The 10,857-nt window shown below is 30.2% G+C and overlaps 1 protein-coding gene across 1 annotated transcript; it reads right to left on the reverse strand.

Annotated features, from left to right (window-relative positions):
• Window positions 1-4,415: 4,415 nt before the first annotated feature.
• On the reverse strand, window positions 4,416-5,321 carry LOC140919445 (uncharacterized). The gene is made up of 2 exons (XM_073365459.1): window positions 5,067-5,321; window positions 4,416-4,910 (listed from the first exon to the last, which is right to left on the reverse strand). Exons 1-2 carry the CDS (start codon window positions 5,319-5,321, stop codon window positions 4,416-4,418), a joined length of 750 nt encoding a protein of 249 aa, XP_073221560.1.
• Between the last annotated feature and the right edge of the window lie 5,536 nt (window positions 5,322-10,857).

The following is a 10,857-nucleotide window of genomic DNA, read 5'->3' on the forward strand; positions in this document are numbered from 1 at the left end:
AAGTTATATGAATTAAATTTTTGTCAAAATTATTTTTAATTCATTTATTCTTTTATCAAATGGACAAGAATAATTTAGGGAATTTTATTTTGTAAAATATTATTGATCGATGTAATTAATATGAATGTACAATTTATGTCAAAGTATCTTGAAAGAGATTCCCCAATCATTCCATTTGCATCTAATAGACCTAGTAATGGTAAGGAGTGATGAAGAAATGTGACATGGTGATAAGATTGAACCTTTAATAAAATTCATACTACTTTTCCAAATATTTTTATTTTATGAATTGCAGAGCAATGTGAGAAATTCTACAACGGGAAGAAGCTGCAAAGATTAAAAAGACGGCGCGATTTATTGTTTTTTAGCAAAGAATACTAAAATATTTGAAATTAATTTTAGGTTAAAATGTTACATTTAATTATATTTGAATTTTTTTTTTGTGTGTCAAAACATGATTATGTTTTAACTGTATTACAATTTTTATAACAAAAGTTGAAAGAAAATGAAACTATATTTGTAAATATATTAGTCAAATAAAAAAAATTACAATAATAAAAATAAAATAAAAAATTACGATAATAAAAATAAAATAAAAAATTATAATTGCAAAAACCAAAAATATATTTAAACTTAATAAATATGACTATAAACAATTCGATAAGTGTAAAGATAATCACAATCATTAATAAGTGAATAACAATCATCATAATAAATAAAAACTAAACATATAATTAATATTAGTTAAAAAGGAACATATAAAATAATTAGAAAATCTCCAAATAAACTTAACCACAAACCAAATAAAGTTAAAGAAGGAAAAATAAGAATATGTGTTATAATAAGTTGAATAACATAAATAAACAAACTTAAGCTAACATAGACAAACTTAAACTTAACACATGATATAAAAGTTGATAATATAAAAGATTATTTTTGAAAATAAAGAAAAAAATAGTACGATTTTTGGTAAAACAACGTCACCTTAAAGTTAAAATGGTTATTAATGTTGGAACAAGTTGTATATTTGAGAGGAATTGAAATTGAAAAAAAAAGAGAAGAAAATAGAAAAGTCAGAAAACGAAGATTGATCTTCGTGGTTTAAAGATTGATCTTGGTTCAGTATTAGATTGATCCATTTCTGCATTACATTGATCTTGGCTTTTATAGAAGCAGTTTTTTAGTGAATAGGTTTCAACAAACTTAACCACCTTCTAACTATATTCTAACTAACTTCTAACCATACTCTAACTACCTAGTTACTAATCAATTTGAATTACATCCAACATGCCTCTAATTCAAAGTGATTCAATTTGAAGTTAATTCAAGTTTGATCCTCATCTCTTGGAACTTCACTCTCTTCAAGCATTTTGTTAAGATGTCAGTCTTTTGTTCATTTGTATTGCAATGTTCGAGCTTTATCTTGCTCTTCATTACTTGATCCCTTAGGAAATGAAATCTTGTTTCTATGTGCTTGCTCCTCCCATGGACACTTGGATGTCTTGCTAGGTCTATGGCTGATTTGTTGTCTACTTTCATCTTCACTGCATTATTACTTCTCGGTCCCAGTTCTGCCATTAATTCTACCAGCCACACAGCTTGGCATGCTCCCATAGATGCAGCCACATATTCAGCTTCACATGTGGACAATACTACTATGCTTTGCTTCTCTGAACACCATGATATTGGTGAGTTATTGATTGTAAATACATAGCCCGTGGTACTCTTTCTATCATCTAAATCTCCACACCAATCAGCATTAGTGAAGCCAATAAGTTCAGCTTCCTTTTCATCTAGTTTTGTGGAATATAGCAGACCCAGTTCAATGGTCTCTTTTATGTATCTTAAGATCTTTTTTGCTGCCATGTAGTGTGATGTCCTAGGCTTCTCGATGTACTTACTAATCAGCCCAACACTATATGAGATATCTGGCCTAGTGTTGCATAAGTATCTCAAGGGTCCTACAATTTGCTTGAAGGTTGTAGGATCAATCAACTCATCATTGCCTTCTTTGGACAACATCAGCCCTGATTCTGATGGGGTGTTGCTTCCATTGCAATCTTGCATTTTAAACATTTTTAATACATCACTTGCATACTTCCTTTGATGCATAAAAATTCCATTTTTTCTGGTTTCAAAATCAATACCAAGGAAATATGCCAGCACACCTAAATCAGTCATCTCAAATTCCTTCTCCATTCTGAATTTGAACTCATTGATTTTCACATCATCACTGTCGGTTAGCAATAAATCATCAACATAGAGGCATATTAGCAGTGCAAGTGTTGCTGCTCCCTTCTTGACATACACTCCATGCTCATTCACACACTTTTCAAATTGTTGCTCTATGAGAAATCTGTCAATTCTCTTGTTCGAAGCTCTAGGTGCTTGCTTCAATCCATATAAGGCTTTCTTCAATTTGTAAACATGATCTTCTTTGCTTGTTTTTACATATCCATTGGGCTGCTTCACATATACTTCTTCATCTAATGAGCCATTGAGGAAGGCTGATTTAACATCCAATTGATGCATAAACCAACCTTTGTAGCTAGCAATTGAAACTACCATTCTTACTGTTTCAATTCTTGCTACTGGAGCAAATACCTCATCATAGTCCAGCTCATGTTTTTGCAAAAATCCCTTTGCTACAAGTCTGACCTTGTACCTTGAAATCTGCCCATCAGGTTTCAATTTCAGTTTATAAACCCATTTCACATCAATAGGTCTTTTGTTCACTAGTAGGGTCATCAGCTCCCATGTTTTGTTCTTTTCTATATCTTCAAGCTCCTCATCCATTGCTGCTATCCATCTAGGATCAGTTAATGCTTCTTCATCACTTATTGGTTCTGATTCAGCAAGCAAGGCAAAATGAATTAATTCTCCATCTGCATTGATGGTTGAGTCAGATGTCACTTCATATGGCTGCAATATGATTGAAGGTTGTCTAGCTCTTGCAGACCTCCTCACAGGTTCCAAATCAGGTTGATCTGCTGGCTCGTCCTCAACCAGTTCAACTGTTACTGCACTACTAGCTGGTCTGGTTGGTATGCCTGGGCTGATTGCATTCATTGTCTAGTCCCAACCTCTTGATTCATCCACTAGTATGTCTCTGCTTATCACTACTTTGTTCTTGTTTGGATTATACAGCTTGTAAGCCCCAGTGGCATCATATCCCAGCAACACCATTTGTTCAGCCATGTCATCAAGTTTCCTCTTGTTTTGAGTTGGTACATCACTGAAGCACAATGAGCCAAACACTCTCAAGTGATTCACAACTGGCTTTCTTCCAGTCCAAGCTTCTTCAGGTGTCCTTGTGCTCAGTCTCTTGATTGGACACCTATTTAATATGTACACTGCAGTTGATACTGCTTCCCCCAGAATTTATGAGGCACTTTCTTCCCTTTTAACATACTCCTAGCCATGTTCACTATGGTTTTGTTTCTCCTTTCAGCCGTGCCGTTATATTGGGGAGTGTATGGTGCAGTTACTTCATGCAGTATCCCTTCTTCTTCACAAAAACTATGGAATTCATGAGAGTTGTATTCTCCTCCTCCATCTGTTATGATGATTTTTATACTAAGGCCACTTTGTTTTTCAGCCATTATCTTGAACTTTTTAAGTATTTCAAGCATTTCATCTTTCTCTTGATTAGGTATACCCAAATTTTCCTTGTAAAATCATCAATGAATGATACAAAGTAATGATTACCTCCTATTGATACTTCTTCAAAAGGACCACACACATCAGAGTAGATTATCTCCATCATTCTTGAAGATGAGTTGGCACTTCAGCATTGAATGCGTTTCTGTGTTGTTTGGCCTGACAACATTCTTCACACAGCTCCTTTGGCATTTCAATTCTGGGAATTCCTTGCACCATTCTCTTGTTATGCAACATTTGAAGACTTCTGAAATTTAAATGTCCAAACCTCTAATGCCACAACCAATCTTCATTTAAGACTTCAGCAGCTAGACATTTGCTCTCATGGATCTGGATATCAATCTTGAAAGTTCTATTTTTTGATAGTGGTGCCTTCAAGATCAATCTTCTTGAATCATCAAACAATCTTATTTCACCCTGCTCCATCTTCATAGAATACCCCTTTTCAAGCAGTTGTCCAAGGCTTAGCAGATTGTTCTTCATGTTTGGCACATACAACACATCATATATGAATGATTGTTTACCATCTCTTCTTTGAATTAACACTTTTCCTATTCCTTCTGTTGTTACAAAACTGTTATCTGCAAATCTGATCTCCCTTTTCACCTTATCATCAATGCTTACAAACCACTCTTTATGGCCAGTCATGTGATTCGAGCACCCTGTGTCTAGATACCATAATCATGGACAGTCATCCTCCATGCTTGTAGATGCCATCAACAACACTTCATTTGAGTCAGAACTGTCTGCCTGGGCTAATTGAGCTTCACCATCATCTCTTTGTACTTTCTTGGATCTGCTTCATCTGCAAAATGCCCACATTTTTGACAATTGTAACATTGGACCTTCCTTTTGTCAAATTTCTTTTTTTCATAAGGTTTCTTACTTTTATTGTCACTGTTTTGCTGACTTCTTGAGCCTCCAGCCTCCTCATCTTGATCCTGTTTCTGGTACCCGTTTGACTTGCCCTTCCACTTCTTGTTTTTTACTCCATCTTGATTGGACTTCCTATTGATCTGAGCTTCAAGTGCTTGTGTTTGTGTGTGTGCCTCATCTCTTTCTTTTACCCTTAACTCATGAGCTTCTAGGGAGCTTTGCAGGTATTTCAGCTTCATTGTATCAAGATTCTTTGATTCTTCAATTGCCATCACTATGTGATCGTATCTTTGTGTTAGTGTCCTCAAAATCTTTTCAATGATCATAACCTCTGTCATCACTTCTCCATTGGCTTTCATCTGATTAGTGATTGTCTGCACTCAATTGAAATAGTCAATCACATTCTCATTGTTCTCCATTTGCAGTAATTCATACTTTCTTCTTAGCATTTGAAGTTTGATCTTCTTGGTTTTTTCATCACTTGTGTAATACTTCACCAAGATATCTCATGCCTCTTTTGATGTAGATACCTTTGAGATCCTTTCAAAATTGTTTGAATCCACACTTTGCTGGATGTAAAACAATGCCTTGCAATCTTTTTTCTTGCAATCTTTGAAAATTGTTTGTTGTCTTTCTGTTGGATTCGCACCAAGTTGTTCATAGTCATCTTGAACAATCTCAAACACTTCTTGAGCTCCCAACAACGATCTCTTTGATGCAGACCACCTCTCCCAGTTCTTCCCATCAAGAATTGGCAAATTCGATGGAAATCCTTCTCCATTCATTTCTTCTTTCTTTTCTTTCACTCACACTTGTGTTTCCCAATTTTGATTCCCCGTCACACTTGCACTCGTGTTTCCCAAGGTCTAGAACCCAAGCTCTTGATGCCAATTGTTGGAACAGTTTGTATATTTGAGAGGAATTGAAATTGAGAAGAAAAGAGAAGAAAATAGAAAAGTTAGAAAACGAATATTGATCTTCTTGGTCTAAAGATTGATCTTGGTTCAGTATTAGATTGATCCATTTCTGCATTACACTGATCTTGGCTTTTATAAAAGCAATTTTCTAGTGAATAGGTTTCAACAAACTTAACCACCTTCTAACTATATTCTAACTAACTTCTAACCATACCCTAACTACCTAATTACTAATCAATTTGAATTACATCCAACAATTAATACCAACAATACTCAGCCGTATATAAAAATTGAAACATAAAATAAAAAATTTCACTTAAAACAAAATAAATAATGAAAAAATAAAAATGATTTAAAAGTTTTTGATAAATCAAAAACATAAAAGTGGAAAACTCAAATAACTGATTTTTATTATATTCAACCTCAGCATCCACTGACATCATTTCAACCAAGAATTGGGAGATGTGTTTGAAATTGTATTGACACAATTTGGTGTCAATTTGGTGTGTATTGGAAAAATGGTATAACAAGCAAAACATTTTGAACCGATGAAGATGGTACCAAGCGTCGCATAATTTACGTTTGGTTAACTAATGCAAGGAAGACAAATCAAAAAAATTGCATGAAAAGATTATTACTAAAAAGATGATGCAAACATGGCTCTGAAAAATTTCCATTTTTAGCTCTAATGCGACGAATAGAGAAGGAAATTAGGCCGCGTTCAAGTTGTGTGAATTGTAATCCAGCCGAAATATAATTTGTTATTTGACACATTGTTTGAAACATACCATATTATTATATTAATTGTTGTATACTTTAAAGGGCTAAAAGGTACAACGGGGTTACAACATATGATGTGATGTGTATAATCTAATGAAGTGACACACATAAAATTTTGCAAAAAATGTGATCTCAAGGAGTCAAATTTAAATATTTGTAGTCATGCAATACTTTTTAAATATATATTGAAAGAATTGGAAACTTTTGGCATTTGGTTGTTGTTTTACCATCTACACTTTATTGATTTATCCTAAAAATAATGGTTATATATATTTGCTTGATTTGAAAAATAATTTAGATTTTATTTTATAAAATGATTTGGATATATTTTGAATTATTATAAGTTGATAAATATTTGCGAAGAAAAATTATAGAAAATCTTAATATTTTTTTAATGTTTAAATTTTTATTGTGTTATTTTTTTGGATTTCCTATGGTGCATATTTAAACATGAATCCAGAATTTATCAAATAGAAAATATGATTCATGTGTTAGTTTTAAAATAACTAAGAATAAATTGTTTCTTTAATAGAATTTAAATAAATTCTAATGTGTTATAATATAATCGTAAATGTGGAGTATATGATTTATATAAGTTTGACACACCTTATGAAATTAAATTTGATTAGGAAATAAAAACTCCAACTAGAAGCTCTTTCAGATAATTCACTTTTACTTTCTTTCATTTATTCATTCATTTTGTGTCTATTTGAATATTCTTCGTTGAGGATCATGCTTTATGTTAATGTTGAAGGAGAAAATAGTTTTTTACACTTGACCTTTTGTACTGTTTGTGATGGCATATTTTCTAGCTTGTTATTTTTGAATTTACGGGTTTGAAGTTTATCTATATTGCCACTATTGTGTTTGACTATTGAGCAAGACTTAGTGATAAACATGTTGTTAAGGCTAGATTGAAACTTTGAGACTATGTTGCTAGGATAAAGATGTTCCTTAATTTTGACACAAGAATTTCATGTTGTGAATAAGTTTATGTGTCTTGAGATGAATCAAAATTAAAATAATTAAGAATAATATGAAGTAAAATATATTCTTAAATTAGAAATATATTCTTAAATTAGAACAACAGAGGAATAAAAACTTCATTAACTAAGGGACACGAACAAGAAGGAATTGACAACTTAGTCTAACGAATTAAAAGAATAATACAATATCATCTTATTGATTAACTTAGGGGTTACTCATACTAACAGTCACGTGAAAGGTTAGGTGAATTGTTATTTCGCGGAATAGTTTGGAGATTACTTGCACTAATAATCAAGTCAAAGGTGGAATAATATCAAATTAAAAAGAAAAATATTAAAAGGGTTGAGTTGTCTAGTTAAATAAAATTTATCAATGGGAAGGATTAAATGAATTGATTAAAGAATCTCTCAGGGTATTGAATGCTTAGAAGTAATAAAGTTGACGACACACAATTTGAACAGTAAAAATTAATTTTACTTAATTGGCATAGTGTAGAAGGTGTTTGATTTAGTTTTAACAATTCATTAGTATTCTTGCTCAAATTGGAAATTTTAATTATGGTGTATAGGTAAATTTCATTTATGTTATTTGTTTTTTTCTCTTTGCATCACTCAAGGACCAGCAAAAATTAAGTGTGGGAAAATAATAAACTCATAATTTGTAGAATTTTAAAAGTGTATTCATTGTTTATTTGATCTTATTTTATAGTTTTAATTTCTAATTAACCTCGTTAATTTATCACTTTTATAAAATTAATTATGAATTGAAAAATAATACAAATTGATGAAATCTTCTAATTTTCAAATGTAAAGTATACAAAATCCAAATATAACATTTGAACCATATATAATTGAAATAATATTTAATAATTTATATTTATATTTATATTATAATATAAATATAAATTATTATAACATAGTATAATTTATATTTATACTATATTATAATATAAATATAAATAAATATATATTTGAAGAATTTTACTTATGTTTAAAATATTAAATAGATTGGGTATAAAAATAGAAACAAAAGTTGTGTTCTTACCTCTTAGGTATAAGATAAATAATATGGAGAAGAAAAAATGACGAGGGCTTAAATAGAAAACAACACAAGTAGAGATGGGAATAGGCTAGGCCGTCCGACAGGGGCCTATGACCTGTCCTACTTATGGCATGGTCTGGTATGACCTGTTTAATAAAAAGGTCAAGCTCAGACTGTTTTTAAAGCATATGTATGTAAATAGGCCAGACTCAGGCTTGTAAAAAAGCCTATTAGGCCTGACAGGCCGGCCTATATATATTTTATATGTATTCCATTCTCTATTTTTTCTTCTTCTAATTTTCATTGCACTCACTCCAACAAATATGTATGAAAACAACATATTTTTTATAAAAACCGATATTATTTATTAGTTACTTTATATTTTATAAAAACCAATACTATTTATTTGTTATCTTTATATATATTATTAGTATATAAATTTAGAAACCCTAATTGTTTATTATTACTGAATATGAGTTTGTTTGAGAGGTAATATTCCGAGTTGTTTGAGAGGATTTGTCTAGAGGTAATATTCTGAGTTGTTTGAGAGATAATAATAGGTGCGTTTGTTTCAATAAAAAATTTATTCTTTTAAACCAGAAACTATTTTTTAGGGTTTAAAAGGTATTTGTTTCATATTTTTAAAAAATTATTTTGTTAGAAAAATCATTTTTTTATTTAATATATATATACATATACACATTAGTATCGGTATATGGAGAATCATATAAATCGATATGTGTAGAGCATCATGTAGCTATAGATAATTGTTTATTTATTACCTTTATATATATATATTATTACTAAATATGATGTTGCACGAGAGGATTTGTTTGAGAGGTAATAATCTGAGTTTGTATGAGACCATTTATTTGAGAGATAATAATGGGTGCGTTTGTTTTAATAAAAAATTTATTCTTTTAAACCAAAAATCATTTTTTAGGGTTTAAAGGGTGTTTTGTTTCATATTTTTTTTAAAATTATTTTGTTAAAAAAATTATTTTTAATGTGAATAAGGCTTTTAAATAGGCTTACAGGCCAGACCATGATAGGCCGTAGGCCGAAAAAAAAAGCCTATCATAGGCCTTAGGCCTCAAAAATTCATCGTAGGCCAGACTCAAACCTTTCAAAGTCTGGCCTGACCTATTCCCACCCTTAAACACAAGAACTGAGTTTGTTGGAGATAAAAAAAAAATTAAAAAAAAAGCGGGGTCACCTAATAAAAGGAGTATGATAAATAGGAGAGAGAGAGTGGCATATCACATAAATAAGATTCAGTGTGGCATACATACTTATCCTACCCCTAAAAAATATGGTGACATGGAAGATACTTATCCTACCCCAAAAAAATTATGGGGATTTATTGAATTTTCATTTCACAATCTAGTAGTGTTTTTAGGTTGAAAATACACTACCGGATTTTCTATGAGTATTTTTTATATGTTGGGAGTAAATATTTTGAGGCGATTAGCAATTGTCTACATATATTTGAGAGTTCAAAATTAACGAGAGGCTGTATAACAACCACACAGGGAGAATAATTGAGAAAAGAAACAAATATTCATCATTTAGTTTTAGAGTTGTACTAAAGAGTTTCAAATTTTGGAGTTATAATATTTATTATCTTTGTGAATTTTTATTTTTTCTTTTAATTTGATGAACATTATTATTCTTACTTTGATTTTCTTTATAATAATGAGTAGTTAAATTCTCTGCTAGAGTAATTTAATAATTAAGATTTTTTTTGTCTTAGTAACAGATGTATCTTTTGCTATGTCTTAGATATCTACTATAGTTTTATTTTAATTACGTTTTGTTTGTTGAATTAAATTTCTATATTACTTTAATAATATGTTATGATTGATCAACTTTTGCATGTTTTTAATTAATAAATTATTAGCGATCGTATTGCAATTAATTGATGGACCTATAGGATAATTGAGATTATACATTATTTTATAATCAAACTTAATTTTAGTATTCAAATTATTCAATACTTATATCTTATATGTTTTTCTTAAATTTAAACTCTTTGAATGACCAAACAAAGAGTTAATTTAGAAAGAAAAAAAAAAGAGTTAATCCCGAAAAACCAAACATGTTAATAGTTTTAGTAAGTGGATTGATTATCGTGTCTAAAGAATGTAATTCAAATAGAATTGGAATTGAGATAATCAAAGTTACAAATGAAACTGTGATCTCATGCTTCTCTATTCCATTGATCTTTAACTTTACATTTTTATTCTTAATTAATTATTTTTTATTTGCACTAAAATCAATTCAACCATTATTGTTAATCTAAATAATAATTGATTTTAATTAATTTGATACTTGCTAATTAATTTTATATGAATACGATAAACTATTATACTATTTATGTGATAGAGTAAACTTAATCTAAGTATGTTTTAATTGCAACATTTGTCTATTTGTCTGGCTATTTATCCATATGATAATAACTCAATAAATCTCTCATCAAAATAAAATGAATAAAAAATTTTAAAAATAAAAATAAATAAATGACTTACTTTGCTATTGAAGTTTTCTAAATGTGCTAATTAAATGCACCAATTATACTTAATTAGGAAACTGATGG

This window comes from Cicer arietinum, chromosome 2 (assembly GCF_000331145.2).
Source record: "Cicer arietinum cultivar CDC Frontier isolate Library 1 chromosome 2, Cicar.CDCFrontier_v2.0, whole genome shotgun sequence".
Lineage (NCBI taxonomy): Eukaryota > Viridiplantae > Streptophyta > Magnoliopsida > Fabales > Fabaceae > Cicer > Cicer arietinum.